Source organism: Podarcis bocagei (assembly GCF_964188305.1).
Source record: "Podarcis bocagei genome assembly, chromosome: 7".
In the NCBI taxonomy this organism is placed as follows: domain Eukaryota; kingdom Metazoa; phylum Chordata; class Lepidosauria; order Squamata; family Lacertidae; genus Podarcis; species Podarcis bocagei.
Window position 1 is genome coordinate 51343376 of NC_138132.1, and position 26227 is coordinate 51369602.

At 42.2% G+C, this 26227-nt stretch overlaps 1 protein-coding gene across 3 annotated transcripts in view; it reads left to right on the forward strand.

Annotated features, from left to right (window-relative positions):
• The window catches only part of BANP (BTG3 associated nuclear protein), a 150966-nt gene that overhangs the window by 26197 nt on the left and 98542 nt on the right, over positions 1 to 26227 (forward strand). For all 3 annotated transcript variants that reach the window (XM_081202605.1, XM_081202604.1, XM_081202606.1), the window contains 3 exons: positions 7677 to 7799; positions 9679 to 9854; positions 24350 to 24589. In XM_081202605.1, coding sequence (XP_081058731.1) covers positions 7677 to 7799; positions 9679 to 9854; positions 24350 to 24589 — 539 coding nt within the window. The remainder of the gene's footprint in view (positions 1 to 7676; positions 7800 to 9678; positions 9855 to 24349; positions 24590 to 26227) is intronic.

Consider the following 26227-nt stretch of genomic DNA (forward strand, 5'->3'; position numbering starts at 1 on the left):
CAAACCTATCCATTCTTAAGGAAATCAGTCCTGAGTGCTCACTGGAAGGACAGATCCTGAAGCTGAGACTCCAATACTTTGGCCACCTCATGAGAAGAGAAGACTCCCTGGAAAAGACCCTGATGTTGGGAAAGATGGAGGGCACAAGGAGAAGGGGATGACAGAGGACGAGATGGTTGGATAGTGTTCTCGAAGCTACCAACATGAGTTTGACTAAATTGTGGGAGGCAGTGGAAGACAGAAGTGCCTGGCATGCTCTGGTCCATGGGGTCACGAAGAGTCGGACACGACTAAACGACTAAACAACATCAAATCCTATACACATTCCTGTGGAAGGACTGATTGCCACATTATACTCCTTATGAGGGAATTTGTGTATGGGGTGTGTGTGTTTGAGCTCCCTTCTGTCTATTTTGAGGTCCCAAAGAATGGAGCAGATGTTCACTAATTCAGGTTAAGGGGGTTGAAGACAGTTTCTAGAGAGGAGATGGTATCTCTCTTTGCAAAGTATGCAGTGCATTGCCATAGGTTGTGCACATGTTTATAGAAGTGTAACTTTTTGCAGTATATATATATATGAGCAAGGAGGTCTAATCTCTGTTAAGTTGTCATCTCCTTTGTTTTAAAGAGATCTAACACTTTAGCCACTGACTCATGCTGGCTTCCATTTGCTGTGCCCTTTAAAACAAAACACACCATTTTAGGGTACTTAGCAGCTTCGCCACATGTTTGATTTTGGGGTATGATCTAGAAACTTCATGTGCAAGCCATATTATTCTTATGGAACTTGCATCCATATCAGTGAGGTCCATAGTGCAAAGTACAAGTGAAGATACCAGAAACCATCATTTTGGAATTGACCTCTGTGCTGGTAATTCTGGATATCTTAGTAAATGTTTGAAAGCATTTTTCTCAAATTCAATGAGTTGCATGAGATTTTTCTTGGTTTAGTTAATAGTAAACAGAAGGGGGCAGAAAAGTATTATATATAAAGCTGAACCTTTGGCACTTATGAGCTCAAAATACTTGGCATGTATCTAATTTTTGCATATGGGGATCAGGTTGAAAATGCAAGCTTTAAAAGCCACCTTGTAGTAAGTTGGGGTGCATGACAGTAGGGGTGTCCTTTAAGAATAAGACTGAGGAGAACCTGTATGTAAATTATGACTGGAAAGGATGGATGTGGCGTGTTACCTGTATGTGTGTGTGTGCGTGTGCGTGTGTGTGTGCGCGCACACACATACACGTATACCCCCACAGAGTGCTAAATAAGTGGTAAGGTGCTTTGGGTTGTCCTGAGCACGATAAATCAACTAACAAATGTTAAAAACGAAGAAATAAAAAAGCTGACTTACCTCAACATGGACATTGTCCAGGTTTATTTCTCTTCTTTACCAGCTTCATAGCCTGCATTAAAAGCTGGGGCCAAAGGGTTATTTAGAGACCTTTACATTTAGGGATGTAAATTTCATTATCAAAGCTTTTTGGCCATGTTTAAAAATAACAGCTCATAACAGGGAATGTATGAGCAAGTTCCTTTTTTAAAAAAAACCAACTATGTCTAGGTATTGTAAAACAGCAGCAAGCTTCTCTTTCCCAGTCTTGGAATCAGTGAGTCATAGAAGCGTCAGACGGACAATTGCTCCATAAATGAACCTTTTGCAAGTGAATGCAGTATTTTTTTCATGAATGGTTACAGTGGGCAATGCCTCTGTGTTAAATGGCCTCCCCCAGAGGAAAACAAACCGCAACAGACTTTATTTAAACAGGCTTTCCGTATTGGTTGCTGAAGTTGGACTTGAAACCATTAAATCATCCCTATGTGCTTGTCTGCCCATTCAAAGGGACTCTTTGTAGAGCTAGGGCTGAGGGGATAAACCCCAGCATAAATGTCTTCTGTAGCTTAGAGAAAGCCACAGTTTTTTGTGCATATCTGAACTGAAAGGTGCTTTTTTAGAAACATACTCGGAATGTTTTTGCTGTTTTAATAAATGCTGCTTTTTTGCCTGTTCATTTTGCAAATTGACCACAACTTCATAAATCTTTCAAGTTCATGAGTCACATTGGGAGGATGGCTGGTATGTTTTGGCTTCTGACCATAAAGTGACTTTAATAATTAGGCTATCATTATAATGTCTGCCTTGTTGTGATGCTCCAGATACTTGGGACCCAAAGTGAAGTTTCAAGGTGTGAAATTAAGAGCTGCATTTGGCAAACACAAACACTGTTTGCCCCACCTATTCAGTCAGCTGCAACCAGGGAGACCAGTCATGCTAATGAAATCAAGCACTGTGAAGGTTTTTCCAGTGCAGTTGTCCTTCTACCATGACTTGTGCTGCCACTTAAAGGACCCCCTCATTTGTGTGGGGCTTGTATACTTGTGATCCTTTAGAAGGCAATTGTCTCCCTTGGCTTCAGTTTCCCACATCCATAGCCTGGGCATATCTGAAGCATTGCCTCTTTTCTCTGTCCTGTTGCAGCTTGAGGGCCATGGCCAGATAATCTTAATAGATGTGCAACCCCCCCGCACCCCATGTTGGAACATGAAAAGGACCTGCCTCTTAGGGCTGGTCTGTATATGCAACAGAATGAGGTAGTATAGAGGATTGTCTCTCTTCAGAATGCAGGTGTGTGTGGGAAATCTGCCTATAAGTAGAAAGCTAGCTCTTCAGGGAGAGGGCAGGGGTAGAATCTTTTTCTCCTGAGGTGCTGAAAAGTTAAAGGTAAAGGGACCCCTGACAATCAGGTCCAGTCGTGGCCGACTCTGGGGTTGCAGCACTCATTTGCTTTATTGGCTGAGGGAGCTGGCGTACAGCTTCTGAGTCATGTGGCCAGCATGACTAAGCCGCTTCTGGTGAACCAGAGCAGTGCACAGAAACGCTGTTTACCTTCCCGCCGGAGCGGTACCTATTTATCTACTTGCACTTTGACATGCTTTCGAACTGCTAGGTTGGCAGGAGCAGGGACCAAGCAATGGGAGCTTACCCCATTGCGGGGATTCAAACCGCTGACCTTCTGATCGGCAAGTCCTAGGCTCTGTGGTTTAACCCACAGTGCCACCCGCGTCCCCCTGAGATGCTTAGCTTCTTGCTAATGGGGGCCTTTGGTTTGTTTTTACTTGTTTATTAATGCAAGCTTTCAGAAATGGTACTGATTGAAAACTGTGTGGGCAGGTCATAAGAGCCCTGCTGCATCAGACGAAAGGTCTGTCTAGCCTAATATCCTGATTCCCTTAGTGGCCAATCAGATTCCTCTGAGAAGCCCAAAGATGGACATGCAGGCTGTAGCTCTCTTCTGCTGTTGCCACTGCTACTCCCCACAAGTGGTATCTTTTCATATCTTTACATATATGTCAGGACAGTGGGATAACGATATAATAAAATAAATTCCCAGCTCTTGTGCTACCATCTGATTCTGATGCTAATGTCGGCTAGAACTGTGGTCAGTATCGGAGCAAACAAAGTTGGTACTCTACAAGCCTAGCAAAAACAGTTGGCTCAAATTCTATTATCTAGTATTGCATACAGATATCGGCACTGACAACTGGTGCAGACGCTGAGAAGCAATATAGCAAGCCAATTAATTTGTAAGCGTGGTTTAAGTAATGAAACAGTTTCACTGGTCACCCTTGAAAGTGTGTGTGTGTGTGTGTGTGTGTGTGTGTGTGTGTGTGTGTATACAGTCTTGAAAATAGAGACAATGCATGTACTTTTGTAACCCAAGAAATAAAAACAACAGTAAAAAAGGAAAACAGACTGTACTTATAACTGTGTTTAAGGAAAGGCGTGTATCCACTGTACTGCATATTTGATGTGAGTGCATCTAGGATTGTGTTTATAAAGAATGAACAAAGAATACATTTCAAGCCAGGTCCTGGAAATCTCGCTGCCCCTCCTTCATCTCTTTCACCCGGCGAAGTATTTCTATAAATAGCCCATTGATCTGAGCTGTGAGAGGAATCAGCTCCTTGCCCAAAGTGTTCCTGTGTGAGTTTTCCCATAACACCAGTCTGACCCAACTCCTTTGATCATTTACCTTGAGGGAGGTGAAATGTCAGTTGGTTCCTTCTGGTTTCCTTCTGGTTTCCTTCTGCCCCACCCAATTCCTTCTCTTCCAGAGTAATGCAGTCTGGAGGGTGCCAACAGTCCTCTTCTTTTACTGACTGCCTCCTGGGTAAGTGACAGGTTGTTGGCCAAGAAAAGCGAAATGCTGATGGTGATGGATATGAGTCACACATGCTCTTTCCATGTTAAAACTTACCTCTGGCAGGAACTTAATTGTGAAGTACAAACACTTTTTCAAAACAGAGGCCAAAATATGAGAGCCTGAAAAGCCAAGTCCCACAACTTTATTAATGGCATAAATAACTGGTTGAGGCATTTATGCTTTTAATAAACCTGTGCTTTATTTTTCCTCATACTGAGACATAGAAAAATATCCCATATTGTGCAAACCCCTTCCCCTTCTTCTCTTCCCTATTGTAACCCTGTGCCCACCCCACCCCCCTTGGATCTGTAGGGTCCTCCAACTCTCCTGAGCAGATTTAGGAAGTGCATAGAGCAGATGAGAGGAAGAAAAGTCATGTTGCCTGAGCAGAAGTCCATTCCACTTGCACCACTTGGATATCACCCATAAGCAATACAGCTTATTCTAAAAGTGTTTGTAGTTAGTATATCCAGAATAAACAGACGTCTCAAATTTTTCAGTATATACTGAAGGACTGAACAATGTCCTCTGCCTGAATGCAACGTTGTGTGTCTTTCTCTTCCTCCATTCTGTAGTTTGCTTCCAAATGTTTCCAATTCCCAAGTTATTTTGGTGAAGCTATGCTGGCAGCTCTTCTAGGAAGAACCTTCTTACATTGGGTTTGTACAGACAGAAATGTTTTTAGTTGATGCTGATTAGCTCAGATGACAGGCCTTCTGGCTGACCTTCCTATGATCAGTGGAATCTTCTTCTTCTAACTGAGAATTTTTTTAAAAGATCTGATACCACCTGCAATTAACCTTTATTCTGATTCTTTGGGGGGGGGGAGAGGGCTTGTTTGTTTGTTTGTTGTGGTTTTATGCTTTGTTTTGTTAAAAGGTAGAATTGCTTTCACCACATCCTGCTCTCTGATTTAGGTTGTTCCTTCTACCACGTGTGCCATGATATATAATTAATTTTAGCACTCTTAACTATCTACAGGATTTTGTTTAATCAATACATTTTTAGTTTTTTGCTCATGTGTATTAAGTATTTTGGTTGTAGTTTGTAGCTAATTGTGTTTGCCTTTTAATATCTGTTTTACCCCCCCCCCCAAAAAAAAGCATTTGAATGCAAATTGCTTCTTTGGGTCAAGTCCTTTGTGTCCATCAGATAGTACAATTATATGTACAGGAAAAAGAATCTTGGCAGAAGCTTGAGAACCCAACTTAAGCAACTGATATCATGTAGACTTAAGCATTCCTGTCGTCTTAAAAATAGTACCAGGCCCTGTGCAATTAGGATGTGCTTGCTTTCAGACACAATGTTGGCATCTGCCTGTCTCAAGAGACAGTGGAGTGCACCTCCAAGGATGCTCCTTTAGCAGCACAGAAATGACCACAGGGCGCAAGCCTGGGCAGTGTGGATGGAGGACCTGGACTGCCCAGATAACAAAAAGCCCTCTGGGTATCTCTGATGTGGTTCAAAGGAAAGCAGAACAATACGTTTGGCACCAGCTTGGTTGCAGGAACTGCCAGAAGTCCCAAACTCACTGCATGCAACATGTTTAGTTTTATGTCTGAACTACCAAATTGATTTTGTTGCCTACATCTTGGATAGTTCTGTCCCAAATGTTTTATGCATAGTCATAGCTCTGGATTTTGCCTCTGACTAGAGAATGAAACCATCTCAAACTATCCTGTTCTGAACACCTGACCCTGGTAAGTTGGGAGATAAACCTCCAAAGCCACAATGTCCATTTCTGATGGGCCTTCGGGAATAGTTTCCACCAGATGTTATCAAAGAGCTCCTTAACCCAAGAAATAATACTGGTCTCTTGTGCTAACCCTCTCATCTTGCATGTGTCTTCTTGGCACCTGTGCATACCTGAAGCAACACACACACATGAACGCTCCCCCTCTGCATCCCAAGAGCTGCTTCTCAATACCTCCTGCAACTTCCCACTTGAATAGCACATTCAAGCAGTGTACGTGAAGAGCCATTTCAGCTGAAAGAATTTTCCTCCAGATCTGTTAATGAATCCAGCACATGCAGTATCAATGGCTACATTTAGAAGTTCACCCGTTCACGGAACTTCCACACCAACTTGAATCTTGGCACCTCTGTTTGTACAAATGAAGCTGTGAGTAAATGCATCCTGCACGTAGCTCCAGTCGCTTGGAAGTTCCTTTTGCCAGAGATTTTACTGAGTAGAAGAAGGAAAAATGTGGCCTAATTCAGTGTCACTTTGGAAAAGGGCACAGCTAAAGACAGCTGGGGCTGGGGACAAGTGGTACTTGGTGAGACCACGTTCTCTGCAGTGCAGAGGACCCATAACCCTTTGTGCTCGTTAAATTAATTACTAATGGCTTATATCAGGGCATTTCTTCTCCTTTCATTTTTAAGTTGTTTTAAGTTAATTAAATGCCATCAGGCACACTTTAAAATGGTCTACAAAAATGAATTAGTTCTTTTCTTAAAAAAAGGACTTTCCCATTTTATATCAATTTTCATTTTAAAGATTTTTCTATTCAAAGGAAACTACAGAATGAGCAAAAGCCTGAGGTCTCCATAAATGGAAGCTTAATTTTATTGCATTTATCTCTATTGCTGCAATTAATTATTCAGAGTGTTCATTAAAAATTGCAGCCTTGGTAAGTGACACTTTTTAAACAGGCATTCTGAGTTTATTGAAATTGAGGGATGTGGGTGATAAAGAATTGGACATCCAAAGGAATGGCATTAAAGTGTCTCAAAGAAGGTTCAGAATGTCATTTAAAACTCACAAGTCAAATTGTAGAATACCTGAAAAGTTCTGGGGGAACATGAAATAGAGCAGATAAGTGTGGTGTTTTGTTGTGACCCCTTTAAGCCAAAGGGCTTCCTTCGAGCATGCAAATGGATGCATGGTTGGAGTTGACCCTTTTGTTGGAATGAAATGGAGAAGACTGTTTGTGCAAGAGTATCATGTGTACAACAGCACATGCGGGTTCCTGGACGCTGTGTGTAGTGCATCCTTTAGCGTTACCTAAGCTAAATCTGCAAATGCTTTATTCATCTTTTTCTCTCTGCCCCTTAACTTTTCCTACTTCTTTTAGTTAAAGGGACCCACAACTGGAGTTCCTGTGTTGAGCTGAAAAGGAGAAAGGAGAACATCAAGCAGACTCCCCCCCCTTGTGTGTACTTTGAGTTGATAACAAAAATTGAATACTTTTGCTAGAGGTCAGAAAACATTACATAATTCCACAGAAACAGTCAGCCCCTTGAAAGAATTATGAGTTCTAGGAATGGTACAGAGATCAAAATATGATGGATTACAAGCCTTAACAACTGATACATATTAAACAGCCTTGAAACCAAAGAAGGGGAATAACCCAACACATCCGTGGAAGAACTCATTAAAATACCAATTGTGGCTTAATGAATGGCAGAAGAGCTTTTGACTTTCATTCTGTTTATTCTTCTTTCCTCTACATTTATTGTCTTTACAGTGTTGTCCCTCAGACCACAGTAATCCTCAACAATGATCGTCAGAATTCGATTGTAGCCAAGATGGTAGGACAGGAAGAGCCATTGACCAGACCAGCGGATTCACTGGAAAACATCCTTAGCACGTTAGTAATTGCAACTAAGCAATGCTCTTCCCTCAGTGTACATAGGAAATTTCTTTATACTGAGTCAAGCCTTTGGTCCACCTGACTCAATATTGTCTACACTGAACCGGCAGAGGCTCTCCAGGGTGAATTGTTGTGAGGTTGAAAGGAGTGGAAGGGATGTGAGACATACCCTTGCAACTTAATGCCCTGGAATTATTTTAGCTCCCTGTATTGGAGTTCATTTGCTTGCTATTCGCCTGTGGCGCTCAGGGCCATGGACATTACATGAATGTATTTATGTTTGCAGTATTGCAGAGAAAATGCTGTTCTGGATGAGTTGATATATGCATGTGACATACCATGGTATGGTATGTTATGTTATTGATGTATTTTTAAATTATTTCTATACTGTCCTTCGTGAAATATGATTCCAGAGCTGTTTACAACAGTGCAGATATCCCTGTACAATAAAACCAGCATATTAAAATATAGTAATATTCCAACCACAGCAAACCTGTCAGATTTCTAACCATAAGCTCAGTATTAACAACCAACTAATATGGCCCAGATAAAGTGCTTTTTAGACTGAGCTTAAGACTCTGGTTTGCCTAAAGGGAAGTGAGTAAAAAGAGCACAGCAAAGGCAACAGAGCAGCTCACCTCTGGCACAGCTGCTCCCTCTCTGCCCTTGGTCAGTAAAAACACTTGCAGCCTTCAGGCAAAGGAGCAAGGATACCCAGTCAGGCAATGGACCACCTTGATTGCCTGCAGGATGAAAGCTGAAGGGAATAGCTACAAGGATCTACTGAGAGCCAAGGTTTTGGGTGGGAGCATATGCCTTGGGTCGTCTTCAAGATTGAAAGGCAGGATAGATATCTAACAAAATAAAATATATTCAGAGATTTTATTTTGAGTTCCTTTATATAGTATGTTGTTGGCATATGTCTGTCTCAGGAGACAATGGAGGAGTGCGCCTTTTGGGGTGAAGTCAAACTGTTGGAAGGTTGCAGTGCCTTCCGTGGCTGTAGAGACTGATACGGGCTGTGCTGCTACAGATGCACCGCAGTGTTTCTGCTCTTTGCGCTCCTTCTGGTGGTCATTCCTCCTCTGGTCACTGCTTTGGATACATGACCAGTCTCCAGGCATTGCAGTTGTCTGCAAGGGATTCCCACATGTTATGGTTGATGTTGCTAGCTGCCTTGTCACATTTGCAGGCATCTTTGTAACAGAGAGTTGCTAGTGGGCCTGGTGCCTGAAGCCTGTTCCCTGTAGAGCACACCCTTGGGGATCCTCTCATCTTCTGTTCTGTGTGCATCACCAAGCCAGTGCAGACGTCACTGAAACAGAAGTGTGAATGTGCTGGGAATGTGGGCTTGGGAGATAGCCTGTCGGTAGAGCATGAGACTCTCGAGGTTGTGTGTTTGAGCCCCATGTTGAGCAGAAGATTCCTGCATTGCAGAGGGATGGACTAGATGACACTCATGGACCTTCCAACTCTATGATTCTATTATCTGTACTTGAAATTCTGTCCTGCCATGTGATACCCAAAATCATCCTGATACAGCACATGTGGAAGGCATTGAGGCGTACCTGCTTTTCATGCAAAAGGTCCAGATTCAATGCCTGGCATCTCCAGGTAGGGCTGGGAGAGATTCCCTGTCTGAATTCCTGGAGAGTTTTTGGCAGTCAGGGTAGGCAATCTTGAGCCAGATGGACCAATGATCTGATTTGTTATAAGGCAGCTTCCTATAGTCTTGTGTTCCTATACATGTTGCTGTCCTCCTGTTACATAGAAAGCTCACTTGATAAACTTAGTGTTCTGTAGCACCATGCTGAAATCAGTAAAGCTGTGCAAATATGATTTCCTCAAATTGTATGAATTTCTCCCACTTCCTCAGTGCTGTTCCTGGACGGAGGCAGAATACCATTGTTGTGAAGGTGCCGGGGCATGAAGACAGCCATAATGAGGATGGGGAGAGTGGTTCTGAAGCCAGTGACTCAGTTTCCAACAGTGGCCAATTAGGAAGCCAGAATATTGGGAACAATGTTACCCTTATTACACTGAATTCTGAAGGTAAGCAGATAATAGTTAAGTTCTTTGTCCAAATTAGGGTTGATTTGAATGTTGGAGCCGTAACAGTCTGGTACGGTGCAATCTTTCTGTTCTAGGAGAGGCATGCACAAAGTAGTTTTCCTGTTTCAAAAAAACTTTATAGTTGCCTTTCCTCCCTATTTTTGGCTTGTAGTCTACAGCACTCTTGTATTTAGCACACCTGCGGTCCCCACTTGCTCTTTTTCAAATGGCATTAGCATCTAAAGAACTATTTGCTCTGGTTTTGTTCAAGGAGCACTGGGTTAACTGAATAGTACTAAAGTGTATTGATGTGTTCTCTGGTTATTTCTTAAACTGCCAATTGGGGATGTATTGCTTTGTTTTCTTCAAGCAGCAGGTGATGGGCAGCTCCTAAAATGCCAGGGAAATTCACCCCCTTCCACTAGGGTTTGATGTCACCCATACTCTATGTTCTGTAGTTTTTAAAGTGGCAGATATTATAACAAACCAGCTTTTTTTCATTACTTGCTTTTATTGGTCCAAACAGGCGTTGTGTTCCTGGGACATATCCAGAACAGAATAATTTTTTCAAGTGATTCTGGTAGTCTAACAGATCAAGAACACTTGATTTCAAAAAGTATATAAGGCTTTCAGAACTGTGACTTAATTCTGTGGTTGTGCCTAGAGTTGAAACACAGTCCTATGAAAACAGCTTCATTTCTCTAAGAAGCAACATAATGTACCAGCATGCTGCCTCCTGTAACTCATTATGCCCTTCTGTTAATGTGGAACTCTTCTGAAAGTAAACAGTTACTTTGGCAACTCTAAACAATATTTTTAAAAACAGGAAATTCCCATCAAAAATGTATTGTTTATAGGATAGCCTTGTCAGCAATTTCTTAGTTTCCAAAACTCTGTTCTGGTCTTCAAATATCTGAAAATCAACATTGCTGGAATGCAACCATTTGGAATATGTCTCTAATAATCCTTTTTTCCCTTCATTGTATATTGAGTCCATATATAATTCCAAATGAAAAATAGGTGCAGCAATCAATAGACGTGGCAAACAATACAGAGTGTGGCAACTTAGAGGAGCAGCCTTGTGTAATTTGAGGCAGTCAGTCTGTGTCTGGGTTGGGGAGGGGGCCTTCCATGATAGTGTTCCTTCTTCGTACACAAAGTGTTCCTTCATGGATAAAACTCTCGTGTTGAGAAGAAGACTAGGCTTTTACTATTCTTCCTACCATACCCATTTTCTGTATGGAGGAGCCCTTACTGGAGTGGTACAGCCTAGAACAGTTGTGGCAGATGGGCTAGATACAGAGGTATCTCAGGTAACTGGAGAGCCAGCCAGTCATTAGCACTTAATGCAGTTGCTTTATCCCTTGAAGTATTAAGAGGTTGCCAGGGATTGATGCATAGGTGATCTTGTTAGGACTATGATCAGAAGGTGACTCTTGTGGGATTCTAAAGTTAAGAGGTGTGGTGATAAATAACTGCAGCAAGATGTGTTGTGGGTGACAGAGAGGAGGATGGTGGTGAATGAACTGGAGTGAAGAATTTGTCATTAAAGATGTTTCTGAATGGTGGTGTGCCCCCATTCCCATAATGAAGGTGTAACTGCAGAAGCAAAATTCAAATTCTTCATTCCAGTCCATGGGAACATTTTAAAACTCAGAAGTAAATAATACTTAAGAAAATTGGTGGAATGTTTTATGTCTTTTGAAAAAGCTCAAATATGAACAGGATCTCCTCCCCCACTTCCTTATGAGAATTGGGATGTTTGTCACGTTGTAGTCAAATTTTCTAAGCAGTAGACTACAGTTAAAATTTTCTGCCCGCAGTATATATTGGAAAAGGCAATAATTTTGAGTAATTCTCTCAGCTGTTTATTTAAGGGAAGCAATTTCTAATGGAGTAAAAAGAGGTTGTAGCAGTCTGACCTTTTCAACATGATTCTTTGGCACAGATTTTCATGCAGACAGATGTTGGACTTTTAATAGGAATCTTGTATATATAAATGCTGGTGAAACCGCCTTTGGGACATCCATCCAGTAAAGCTCGCACCAAGATTTATGAACGCTTTGAGAACAAAGATTAGTTATAGGAATTGCCCTCCAGGCCCCACCCTTGTGTCTCTTGCCTTAAAAGTCTAGAGGTGACTTTGCTCAGCTGTAGAGAAGGCTCAGAAGATAAATTCACTGCATGTCAAATTACTGGGCATAGCTTAACACACATAATGTGCCGTGTAGTTTACCGTGTCTATCATGACAGAAATGTGAGAGAAACACTACAACAGACCCATCATTCAGAAGGAAAACTGGGACTGACCCTGACCAAACTGAACAAATGGTTGCAGAGAAGTGTAGGTCGGGCCTATTCAGTTTCCTCATTCAGTATACAAGATTTCATTCTCCCTCCTGCCTGGTTTCCTGATTTCCCTTTGCCAGCAGTCAGACAGCTTTCTGGTCCCATGGAACATGCTCAGTCCTCATTTTATTAGGGGTCTCTCTCGTCTAGGTCCCCCTCCCCAGATATTTTTGTATACCTATGCAAACTTCTGGATTTCCCCAAACCTGCTGATATCTCCCTCTTGTGTGTTGGTAGTATGGTTTTAGGCTATAAAAGCCACACCACTTCTGCCTCAGCATTGGAGATAAAGGGAAAGGTATGACTAGCACGCTCTCTCTCTCTCTCCCACCCCCCACCCCACGTGGCCTCCAGTGCTGCATCATAAGTTGCTTTTAAATTTGGGATAGCTATTTGCAAAATGCACCAGGATATGCAAGGAAGAGTTAAGGTTAAAATGGCTGAAGAAAGTTCTGATTTGGTCACAAAATGTTCATTTCTTTGTTAATGAATAGGAAGATGTTGTGGTCCAAATAAACATGTAGGGACACAGAGTACGGAGCACAATCTGTCACGTCAAAGGAATCATGTGCATTTCAGTTGATTTCTGAAACAAGGTTTCAGATTGGTTTTAAGAAGATGAAACAGGTAAAGTCATTTACTAGCCTTGGATTGCTTATACTGAACTCATCAAATGCCCTGTTTATTTTTTGGGGTCTATATCAGTCAACAACTACTTTTTAAAAAGCAGAGTAACACTTAACTGGGGTGCTAGAAGCAGATGAGAATTTTTCTTCTTCTTACTAATCAGTACAAAGCAGTGCTTTTAAAACCAACAGTTCTATAGCATTATTTTATACTGCAGGGGGAGCTCTATGTCAAGTGAACTTGAAAACATTCTCTGTGTATCTGTGTGCGAGTGTGAGTGTGCACATGTGTTAGTGGTATTTTACAGATAAGGGGTCATTTTCTTCACCACTTTGAAACCTGGAAAATGATGTCACTTTAAAAGTGTTTGTAAACCTACCCAATCAACCTATTTTTTATGATTTTTATAGGCATGATACAGCTTAGTACCTTAAAATAGTTTATATCAGAGGTTTTCAACCTTTTTGAGTCCACTGCTTCCTTGACCAGCTACACTCTTGAAGAAACATACAACGAGCCTCAAAAGGCCAGTTATGTCACCCCTTGCCTGCAAAGGCGGCAAGCTCCTCACCCCTTTTTGAACACCCTCCCTTGTGGAGTGTTCCCTCAGCCTCCTCTCCCCTCTCCTTGGCAGTCCCCCCACCTCAAAAAGAGGTGCCTCATCATGCCGCCACACAGGGGCCTGGGAAGAAGATGCCCGCAGCCTTAATGGCCCAACAAGAGGAAGGGAAGGGAAGAGGGATGGAAGCCAGTGTTGCCCGTGGCACCCTTGACCATCTTTCGAGCCACCCCAGGGTGCCACGGCACACTGGTTGAAAACCATTGGTTTATATGTTTCTACTGTAACCTTCACTTTTAAATTTATTCTTATTTTATGTATTTAATACATTTATCACTTACCTCAAGAAGATTTTCCAATGAGGGCTCCGGGTTTTCTAATTTTAATATTAATACACACAAAGAGAAAATGATATATATGTCTCTTGAGAAGTGAATTCTACTAAATTCACTGGGGTTCACTCCCAGGTAAGTGTCTACAAAATTGCAGCCTAAGAAACAAATAAAAAGACCCCCACTTTTTATCCCTCTTGGCAAAATGTCTGGACAACTTAAAATTCTGTGCATTTCTTCTGGCTGTAACTGAAGATTTGGTGAATTCCCAAATTTACAAGCCTCCATTTGTGCTTGGTACATAAAAGGGATCGTGGAGAATGTTGAATTTTAGATTGTAACCTCTTCAAGACAGAGGCCTGACTTCTTGTCATTTCTCTATAAACCACCATGCACCCTGATTGTTCTATATGAACAATAATTTAAGAAGCCACTCTGAACCCGTCACCCCTTGGATGTGTTGGGGCCAAGCTGGAAACTTGTACCTGTGCTTGCATTTCCGTGGCAGAAAGCCACCAATGTAATATTCACATCTTCTCCCCTGAAGTGTTTTTAAGTAAGTGGCAATGTAATGGGCTACAAGACAATAATTCCAAAAGTCTTCATTATCACTACTCTGGGATCACTACTCTAAATGAATAGTTTATGGTTGAAACTCCAGCCGGCAGGAAACTTCCTTGTGTTTTTGATAGAGGTAAAAAGCACTGCCAAACAGAAGCCTGTTGCAACTGAACAACAGTTGAAAACTTTGTTATCTGAGAATTACTTACCTCACACATCGTTTTCCTTGGATGCAGTTGTTGGGTGGAAGCATAACACTTTATCTTCAGGTGAATCTCCTTATAGTTAGTGAATTAGTATGAGTTAGTAAAATGGTTTGTTTGGGGAAAACACTATTGCTTTATAAAACTGAGATCGGTTTTACTTGCCTCATGTTTGCATTTGCATTGAATTCAATCTCCCCCCCATCCCCAGCTGTGTTCTATTTCATTTTCTGTCAGGTGAAACTTTTATAGGCATCAGGGGAACATAGGAAGTGAATCTTGTGAGTGGATCCCTGGGCGCACTTGTGGGTTTTTTGGACCTTCTTATCCCCACATGTCCTCACAATGTTTACTGCAAATGAATTCCATGGTCCCAAGAGTGCCATGGTGCTTCTTCCAGTGGACCTTTGGTGGTAACTCATTCCATATGTTTAGAACCCTTTGGGTGATACTGTTTTGCCAAAATAATTTGCGTTCCCAGTTTCCTAAGGTTGAGATCATTTTCCTTGGATTTGTTTTCTTGATCATTTTTGAAGAGTTTGTCAGTTTCATAAATCTTCTCTACAATGTAAGGAAAAAAACAATTAAGTCACCAGCAATCCATTTGTCTTGGCCAAAGATAATACATTGAACAGACGAGCAGCCAGTGTTACAGTAGAACTTGGAACCAGTGCTTGGTTGGAAATCACGGAAAGGCCTGTATGTGCTGCGTTTGGGATGAACATTTGGGCAAGTTAACTGAAGAATGAGGCTTCGAAGTTAATTCTTTCACAAATAGTAGTAGTTTTGCTGGGGCCAGGAATTTAAAGTTGAACAAGTGGCTGAGATGGGCAACCCTTAGTTTTGTTCAGATATGGAGTTGCTCTTATATCTGACAGGATATGTGTTAAATGAATCTAAGAGTCCCAGATTTGTTTACAGCTAGGCTGTCTTTCATCTTGAACCTTCGGATTAGTTTGCCACTGAATACCAGTTACTAGGAACATAAAACCAAGGAGAACTATTGCCTTCATGCCCTGATTCCCTGAGGCGCCCACTAGGAAGAAGGATGCAGGGCTGTTGTTATGTTTTTAAGCATGTATACATTGACGACAGTACCAATCAAGATAATTATGCATAAAGTACACAGATTAGATGAGGCAATCCAACAGAAATATGTTTTCAAGGTTTTCTTACTAATGGCCTTCAGAGAGAGAGTGAGAGTGTCAAGTGCTTGGAGCCACACCCAGGGCTAGAGCTACTTTCCTGCAGTTTGTTTTCATGCCATTATCCTCCTGATAAGTTTTTCCATTTCCCGATGTACCTGTCAACACCTTACAGGGGAAAGATGCATCATGAGAAGAGAGCTGGATTTTACTGCAATGAAAATAATTTTGGTCACTGTGTCAGGGGAAAGCTTGGGAATATCTCGCTTGTTTAGATTCTCCATCGAGGAATTCTTTTGGTGGAGGGGTTCTCTCCGAATTGCCTTTCTGCTCTTAAAGCACCTGTTTTCCCCTGTCACAGGTATTTTGGTGAGCTTCCAGTCTGAGGAAGAGTCCCCTGTTTCAGTGCTCTCAGCATACAAACTGGGCAGACTAGGTAGTGTTTATATCATCCCGGCTTCAAGTTATATGGATGACATCAGTGGGAGAAAACTGTTGGAAAAGGTTCATAGACTGTACTCAAAATGGCAACACTTGGCTGACCTGCAAGCCCATAATGAATAGGCAGCACTTTTTGTTGAGGAGTCTCCATGGTCTTACGTCTGGCAGCATCTCACCTGCATCAGTTTCTCCGGACCTAGCCACAGGTCTGACCTTTCTGTTCCATGCTAGTGCCTTGATTCATCTGCCCTCCCAAGTTTGTAGCACCTGTTAGAGTCTATCTCCAATTAAGAAGGCAACTGTGGAACCCCCATATTTGTCACAGCCCAATGGTTTGCCTAGCACCAGAGATACTTGTTGCTACAAAGCCCTCCTGTGTGGAACTTTGTTGTGTTGGGGGTTTGGCAATCAACAGCCTTGGGGTTCTGGTTACAAGGCAGCAGCTCATGAATAGTAGGGATTTGTTAATGGCCAGTTCAAGCCTTTGGATATGAATCCTGGGGAAATAGACCGTAGCCGTATGCTGCTGGATTTCTTTGTGCCAAATGTCATATTGCTTAAACTTTTTTATTACCTTAATAAGCATTGTGACATTTCTCTCCCACTTACTCTTCAGTGTTGACTCTTAAAATGAGTTCTATCAACCTGTTTGATAAAATGTTTAGGATGTTGGGATATGTGTACAGTTGACTTCTTGTCTATCCCAAGATATTTCAACTACTTATTGTTAACATTTTGGCGAGTATTTAGCATGCTTTCTGCCTTTTATTTGCAGGTCTTGATTTAAAACTTTATGAAGGGCAGTATGCAGGCAAAGAGGATAATCTGCACACTGAGGAACTGCACTGACTCTTCTTGCCAGTGCTAGCGCAAGCGTCGGAACCTTGGTAGAAACATCAGGTGTACCTGAGTTCCAGCACAAGCCAATCAGCAAAGCAGTTATAGCCCAGGAAACAACATGTTGGTTAAGATTGTTTTATAGAACAGAATGTATGCAGTTAAAGTAGGACTTGTAGTTTGATAGACAAAGAGAGTTGTGCTTTCCTATGTGAGATGCATTATCATTCCATCATTCCTAATGCATAAGTAGTGAGGAGTGACTGCTGCTTATGGGAGGGTCAACACACCCAAACAATCTGGGATGTTGATTTCAGAGACAGAGGGAGCCTGTGCTGCTGTAGCATTTACAGGCCCAGAATGTATGTGAGCAAATGTCTGCCCCATGGGTGTAGCGGGGGGGGGGGAGGGCAGGGAGGGGCAGCTGCCCCCCCAATCAAGAAAAATCAAGAAAAATACATAGAAAACTGAGGTTCTGCCCCCCTAACAAAAATACTGGCTACGCCTATGGTCTGCCACTCTGCCCCCTTAAACATACTGCAATGTCTGGCTGTTAATACAAATTAGGAAATCAGAAACATCAAGAAGTTAAATGAAGAAAACTAAAAGAAGCACTGCATCTGGATTGTTATTGGGTTGTGCTTTCTTTGTCAGTACCAGCTTTCTTTGTTGTGTGGAAATAATTTTGATACCTCCCCCTCCTTGATGAATGAGGATCCAGTATTTGTTGGTCTTATCTCTCTGTGTGTATTTAGATATGTATGTATACATCTACATATTTTTGCCATATCCACTGAAGTGTTTTGGCTGCAGTGTAAAATTTCATGAAACAGTAGTGCTGAATTTGATGCTCCTAAAAAGGTTAGAGTCCATCATGCCTTTTTTCAGAATCTATTTCAATGACAATAAATGGACTTCTTGTTCCCTTGTATATAAGGGATAAAAATCAGCACGACCTATCCTGTTTATACCACACGAGTGTCCCAAAGAAAAACATATCTCTGTTAGTTCTATTATGCTTGATTAAAAGGAGTTTTTAAAAAGTCTAAACAGATTTAAAAGAAGAAGAAGCTGAAAGGAGTTTTACATTTCAAAGAAAGATGATATTGAACTAAAAATGTTTGCTCATGAGGCACTGCACTAAAAATGTGTGTGCATGAATAAAGTGAAGGTGCTGTTTTATTTTTGAAAATCAGCACTATTTATGTAGTTTAGCAGCTCAGGAAAAACCATAGGGAGTTTAAGTTTCAGTTCCATGTGCTTTAAAAGGTTTTCAGAGTGAAACATACTGGAAATGAGCTTCTGAGAACAAAATAAGCTGTGGGGTTTTGGGGGGTAAAGTACTTTGTAAAGCATTTTTGATTTTGCGCATGTGTAAAAGGTTTGGCACAAATTTCATGATCGGTGTCAACCTGAAATAATCCTGCGTGACAAAGGCAGGCTTTGTGTGTGATCTGTTCATACAAATTCAAAATCATGAGCGCTTTGTATTCCTGTAGTATTGTGACTTCTGCTACATCAGAAAAAAGCATCCTCTCCTGATTTCTTAAATATTGGCATTTTGGCTGTCTCTTGCTCCCCTCCCCCTTCGACTCAGCCCCAGATTCTTGTGTCTCAGAAGTGAAGTTCAAGCTAAATCCTAGTTGACATTGGTTTGTGGAATGCAATAAGAACAGCGTTTGTTTTAACTCCTCAGTGACATACAAAAGCCAAATAAAACCAAAGAAACTGAATTCTTCCGGCCAAACTGTTCTCTCAAGATTCCCTTTTTGTTTTTAAATGCATTATGTTTGTTTTCAGATCAAGAGGAACATACAAATTGGTATTGGTTTTAAAGAGGGATTCCTTTCTGTTTGTTTATTTTTAATAACACCTGGAGTAGCAGCATGTGCAAAGGATGATTATCACTGTGCAGGTTAAGCTAGAAAGAGTGAGGGGCTTAGTAGTGGCTGTTCTAAACTTAATATCCTTGAGGGTAGAAAAGGCAGGGTAAAAATAAGTTAAATAAAATAAACCAACTCATGCTTTTATTTGGCTAACCTGCTAGCCTCAAAATCTACCCTTCATACCTTTTAACTCTGTCCTTCCCACCTACATGCCTTTCTATCTGCAGAGTCATGTTATAGACTTGGGAATTCTAGACTGAAATCTTTGCTGAAAATACCCATTAACTCTTTCAGTTCAGGTTTTTCTGGTCTAAGGTTAAAAGGTAAAGGTAACGGGACCCCTGACCATTAGGTCCAGTCACGAACGACTCTGGGGTTGCAGCGCTCATCTTGCTTTATTGGCCGAGGGAGCCGGCGTACAGCTTCCGGGTTATGTGGCCAGCATGACTAAGCCGCTTCTGGCGAACCAGAGCAGCGCACGGAAATGCCGTTTACCTTCCCACCGGAGCGGTACCTATTTATCTACTTGCACGTGCTTTCAAACTGCTAGGTTGGCAGGATAGACATCCTTAATGATCGGTTCTCTCAAACAATATTCAATGTTTTCAACTTTCTCATTGGAAAAAAGAATGGCTGATGGCAGTTTATGTTACATTTAAAAAAGGATCTACAATTTTGCCAAGAGATTATTTAATTGTGTGGTGTTATATTTTTAGTGTTCTGTTTAAGATTATTTCTGTGTTCTGCCTTTCTGGTGCAACTACCAGCTTGACTGCCAGACTTGCACCCAGCTTTGGTTCATCAAATAAATAGCAACTGTTTTGACAAATGGAACCAGTTAATTATCTAAATATTTACATGGGCAAGTGTTTAGTTGGCTTTCCCTTTGTTTTAAAGAGTTGATTGATGGCACCTCAAAGTGAGAAATCTCTGGAATTTTCCTTCTAGATCTTGGTGATGTTCATATGTCAGACAAGTTAAGGGAATGTTTCCTGGTGGATTAAAGCGAGTAGCAAGGCCAGGTCAACAATCTCCTTAGGAGAGGAGAAAATGTGCACATGCAGATGTAGGAAAAGCCTTCTAAAAAGGCTGTTTTTTGGTGATGCAAGTCTTGCATCTATCCAGAATTTAGGCTATCCCTGGTGGTTTTCTTCCACAGCAACAAATTTTCTTTGACTACCCTCATTCCTCCCACCTTTGCAGACATGCGTCACAGCAGGTAGCCACCTGACTTGTGAGTGAGAGCGCAGTAAACTTAATACCTCTTGGAAGGATCGGTTTTGTGAAGCAAATGATTTTCCTCTTTGTGCAGGGTCAGAAATAAAACATCTGACTCAGGATTGAGATTGAGTGGAACCTGTGTGCACGCGTGGGGGTGTGTGGCATAGGCAAGCATTAAAATGATGATTTATGGGTACTTTCCTCCCTCTTTAACTAAATGCTTTAAAGATAGTGGAGCCTGCTGGAATGCCTCGTCTATCTCATGCTTTTCATGAATGCCCTGTGTCTTTTGTACATTCTGGGAGCTTGTGTACTTTAAGCCGAGGAGATCAAGCAATGTGTTCCTTTTACAAAAAGGGAAGAAGTCTTCCCTCCTCTCCTATAATTTGAGCAGCAAGTTCTCACAGAAGTAACTGAGGGCTGGAAAAAAGAAAACCACTTTTATATCAGGCTGCATTATTTTAACTCTAGGCATTTTCCAGCACTGAAGCCCTATTTCAAATGCAGCTCTCTTGATGTGGGAAAATTAAAGAGTGTGACATGTTCAAGCCAATCTTGTTTTAACTGAGCCAAAGAGAGGCTATTGAAAGTTTCAGGATAAAGTAGCAAAGAAGTAGTGGCAGTAATAGTATATTATTGCAGTTATAACTACACTGCAAATGCATACAGGATTTAAACTGGTCTAACTATTATGCTTTCGTCTAGGGAGAAAGTAGGCAAAAGAAGCCAGTGGAAGCCACCTCCATCTCTGTGACCAGTCCAAGTGGTCTGGGGATTCCTTGACTGAGCTAGCAGTTTCAGTGCTGGTCATTTCTGGCTTGGACTGGGGGGAGGGGGAAGCAAAGAACCAGTAGTGTAAATAGCACTCTCCTAGCCTGAAACACCAGTGATTGGTAATGGTTTTTATAATGGTTTGAAGAACATTAGCAGATGTAACTCTCTTCCACTGAAATCAGTGGCTGGCTGAATTTTTTTAAATTCTCCACAACAACCCTTCGAGATTGATTGTTAATATTCTAGTTATCTAGATGGAGAGATGAGATTAAGAGATTTGAACCCAGCATCCCTGTCCAACATACTCCAAACATTGGCTTCCAAAGGTATTGGGGGAGGGATGCTTTTTTTCTTTGGAAAAAACAAAACAAAAAACAATTCCTGCAAAAAAAATCTAGTGGAAGACTTCAAAAGCTGTTTAGCATTTCATGTTATCACAGTTCACCTGTGTTAAACTTGGATCTACTGATAGTTACATCATTATGCCTTTGATGAGGTGTTAGACAAATGATCCTGAGCATCAGGCCTGCCTCTTGGGCTAGACGTTTATTGCTTTCTTCCTGGCATTCTATCTAACAGAATGCAGGCCATTTAACTTGAGCCAATGGCAGGAAATAAAGATCGTGCTTTTTAGGGGTCATGCATGTGCATTCAGCCTGGAAAAGGCTCCTCTATCTGAACTCTGCATGGCTTAGAGCTTTCAAATAGGATAGGCATGAAAAACAGGAATTTGTGACTTGGTGTTTATGGGGTGGTCTGCCTATGTCCAGCCAGATGAAGGATGTTTTTCTCCCCGCTCCTGTTTGCCTCCCGCTACCGCCAGCAGCTGATATTTAGAGGGAAACTACCTGTAAGCTGGGGTGGGGGGGTAGGGGGAGGTTCCATTTTAGCTGTCAGGTCTGTTACCTATAGATAGACCTCTCCGCTTCATTAAATTGACAGTAAGAGCTGTTCGACAGTGGAATTTGCTGCCAAGGAGTGTGGTGGAGTCTCCTTCTTTGGAGGTCTTTGAGCAGAGGCTTGACAACCATATGTCAGGAGTGCTCTGATGGTGTTTCCTGCTTGGCAGGGGGTTGGACTCGATGGCCCTTGTGGTCTCCTTCAACTCTATGATTCTATGAAATTTATCTGAACCCCATTTAAAGCCATTGGCAGCCCACCATATTCTGTTGGCAGTGAATCTCATAAGATACCGTATTTTTCGCCCTATAGGACGCACTTTCCCCCCTCCAAAAATGAAGGGGAAATCTGTGTGCATCCTATGGGGCGAATACAGGCTTTTGCTGAAGCTTGGAGAGCAAGAGGGGTCGGAGTTCCCGCAGGGCTCCCTAGGCTGCGGATAGCAGCCTGCTGTCCGGCGTGCGGGCGCCCTGAAGCAGAGTGCCCATCGCGCCGGGCAGATATCCGCAGCCTGGATAGCAGCCTGCTGTCCGGCGTGCGGGCGCCCTGAAGCAGAGCGCCCATTGCGCCGGGCAGATATCCGCAGCCTGGATAGCAGTCTGCTGTCCAGCGCGCGGGTGCCCTGAAGCAGAGCGCCCCTCGCGCCGGGCAGATATCCGCAGCCTGGGGAGCCCTGCGGGAGTTCCTGCAGGGCTCCTTAGGCTGCAGATAGCAGCCTGCTGCACGGAGCGCGGGGTGCGCTGAAGCAGAGCGCCCCGCGCTTCGGGCAGACATTGGCCAGCCCCACAAGCTCGGGGGACAGCGGAGAGGCGCAGCGCCACCATCCCGCTGTTCCTCGACCTGGTTTGGTTTCCCTGACCTGGTTTTGGGGGGGAAATAAAGGAAAAATTTTTTCCCTTTATTTCCCCCCAAAAAAACTAGGTAGTTCTGTAGCTTGAAGAAATACTTTCCTCTGTCCTGAATTTACTACTGCCAGTCAATTTAATTGGGTGACTCTAAATGTTAGTACTATATTTTTAAAGATGTAGAAAAGTACTTTGATCCTCTTTCTTCACATCATGCATTACTTTGCAAAAAACATGACCATGTCTTTTAATCATCTCCCCCCACCGCCTGTACAAACTTTAGGGGGAAAGACCCCTAAATACTTCAGCCATTCATTGCAAGGAGAACCTCCAGTCTCTTGAGCATTTTGAGCAACCTTTTCTCATCATCAATTTATTGCAGTCAGCTGCAGTCAAATATATTAAGTAGGCATTGGACAGTGTGTGGTATGGAGGTGGCAGGAAAAAGAAGAAAGTGATAATAGCAGGAGCTGTAGGACAGGGAGAGAAAATGGTCCTAGGAGTTTGGCTCTGCCATGGGCCTTCATTCTGCATCTTGGTCTTGACAATATAAAGTTGAAGTAAAAAGACCAGGTTTCCCATGTATACTGCTCCTTTTGTGAAATCGTGACAAACGAAGTAAGCATATTTCTTCAGCTGAGTTACTTATTATATATTAAATATCAGGACTGTATGAAAAATAAGGCAAAAATGGTCTTGAAATAAAAGCCAAGTTGCTGTGCCTGTAGCTTGAGAATAAGCCGTCCTCTTCCTCTGTCCCTGCCACTTATAAGTATTATTTGCCGACATAATAAAATACGCTTTCTGCTCCTTTTGATGACCTCAGCTTTCAGATGCACTTGGGAGATGAACTATGGTGATTCATTTTCAGTGCTGGGGTCTGCCGATTTGGTAAATGACGTGTTTAGGAAATAATGCAGGCTCCCATTCAGTAAGTCTGAAAGAAAATGCAAATCCATTTCCATTTGGGAGCTTTGGTTCCAGTTGAGTGACTTCCTTTAATAAACCCTGCTAGTAATTAATCAAGTAAATTGCCACTTGCTGCTGCTCATGTGCTGCATTTTCCAAGTTGTTCCCAGCTCCTGCTGAGTCAACAGTCCTGTTCCCACAACGGTTGTGACTCATATCTCTACGTTTGCTGACTAAGATTCCATCAGTTTTTTGTAGACAGCTCTGAGCAGTGAGCGACTTCTGTTTATCTCTAAAGTGGTTTTCAGTAGTTGGGATGTTAGTGTATTGTAGACATGTTGTAAATCATTGAACTGGTTGAAGAACGTTTATAAAATGTCACTCTGCAAAGAGTTCAAATTTCTAATGTGTTATGCAGAATTCACCAAGTTTACTTCTGCCCCCGTGTGTCTTATTCTCACTGGTGATAATAATAATAAATAATAAAAAGTGGTTCCCTGAGTTAAGGCAATACAGAAAATACTTTTAAAAGTGAAAGTGGAAACTTTTAATATCCTTGCAACTGCAAGGAGAGGGGGGGGGAGCATGTAAGCTTGCTGTGGTTCTTTCATGTAGCACAGGGCTGGGGAACCTGTGCCCCTATATATGTTGTAGGGCACAATATTTTTTAAAAAATGTTTTAAATATAATTTTACATGGGCGCTTTTTCTTGTTGTTGCCCAGTTTGGGGATCTACAGTTGTGTGGAAAGGAAGGATAGAAATGCGAGAAACAAGAATAATAAATATTAATTAGTTCACATGCTATCATAGCTTCCCAAAAATTCTAGGGGGGAAATGGGAAATACCAAGAGTCTGGCTACTCTCTAATAATGTGATATAAAATATCCTGTATGTGTATTTTTTAGAGGATTATCCCAGTGGGACGTGGCTGGGAGATGAAATCAACCCTGAGATGCGGGTGCGTTGCCCCATCACGCCAGCAGACATGCTGCACATTAGCACCAACTGCCGCACTGCTGAGAAGATGGCGCTGACGCTGCTTGATTACCTCTTTCACCGGGAAATCCAGGCCATCTCCAACCTTTCAGGGCAGGGGAAGCATGGGAAGAAACAACTAGATCCTCTCATGATTTACGGCATCCGTTGTAAGTATACGTTCCCTTAGGAATTTGGAACTCCTTCCATTAGTACATACTTTACAATTTGTTTTTGGGCAGTTCAGAGAGACAGATGAAGTTAGATATGTAGCAAATATAGATTAGAATGTTTTCCTATTTCCTTCTGTTTGTGTGTGTGGTGTATTTGTGTGTAATTATTGTATTGCTCAGTGGGTTCTTTCCAAGTATCATACGGTCCAGGCTTACAGAGGACCTTTGCCAGCAGCCCTGTCATGATGGTGCAGAATGGCTGTTGTCTCCCAGAACCACTCTGATATTTCTGCACCAGTCCCACTGAAATTTGTTTGGAAGATGTATCGGACTTGACTGGGAGGAAGTTTGAGACCAACTCTGTTTTGCGGTGATGTGTGCTCTGGGTTAGCAATTGCGTGGCTGACGTCTAGACCAAAGACTTCATCAGTCTGGGCATACATGACCTATCAGTTTCCCACCTGCCGCTGTGGAAAGCATCAGAAGTTGGTGGCTATGCAGGGGGTTTGCTTTGTAATTTCTGAAATCAGTGAATCACATTTAAAGGATTCAGCTGCCTGAGATGATCAGATTCCAGCTCTGCATTTTTGCAGATGTTGGAAACTGGTTTGTTTCCCCTTACCTCCAGGCAGATGTTTTGCTAGCTTCTTTTAAAGGCAAGTTCCTCAAGGACCAATTAGGGTTGTAATGCACTCAATGGCTCCCCTGTAGCAGCATCTCAAGTCCTGTTTCGGTTCATGCTGTCACTCTGAATTCATTTTAGCTTGGAGTTAGAGAACATACCCAGGTGTAGCACACATTCCTGATGGAGGAGGTGATTGAAAAAATGAAACCTAGTAGTAATAATAGCTGCATCTCAAAACACAGATGTTGCTCAAGTATTCAGGATAGCCACAGATTGGAAACAGCAGCCAAAGCAGTCAAAGCAGATACGTTCTCTGTTTTGAGCTGATCAGAAACAGAGATCCAAACAGGACAAGCTCATTTAATTCTTGTTTTCCACATGCATCATTTCAAAAGATTGAATGTTGATCATGTTGAAATGCACAGAACTAGAGCAAATTTCACTGCTGCTCGTAAAACTATATATTCCTCTGCTTAAGGAAAAACTTAAACTGACATACAACTTCAATAAAACCCTCTTAAGAGCTGAAGTCTGTGTTTTCTGTCCAGCTAGAAATGAATACTTAGGAGGTGGTTAAGTTCTGCTAGTTAGGAAGAATGCAAAGTCAGGTTTGGAAGGTAGGGTTCAGGTTTTTACAGGGGTGCCTGGAATGCCCCCAAGCAATCACAGGAGGAGGAAGATTAAGGCCTGCAAGGAACAGTCCGTTACCTGATAAGGCAACACAGCAGGGATAATACTAAGCAAGGAGAGGGTGAATTTCAAGAGCACGTAGCTCCCACTTCCACCCTGTAATTGTTGTGTGTATTCGTTGGCCCCTTAGCCACTGTATTTCCTCATTCTTTGCTCTTGCTTTTGAGAGGAGAAGTAAAGGTCACTATGGCTTTCTTATCCTAGGACAGAGTGGGGAATGATAGGAGAAATGATGTGAGTTGCAGTCCAGCAATATCTGTAGGGTCATAGGTCCCCTATTCTTGCCCCAGGGAAAAGGGAAACCACTAACTAAATTTGCA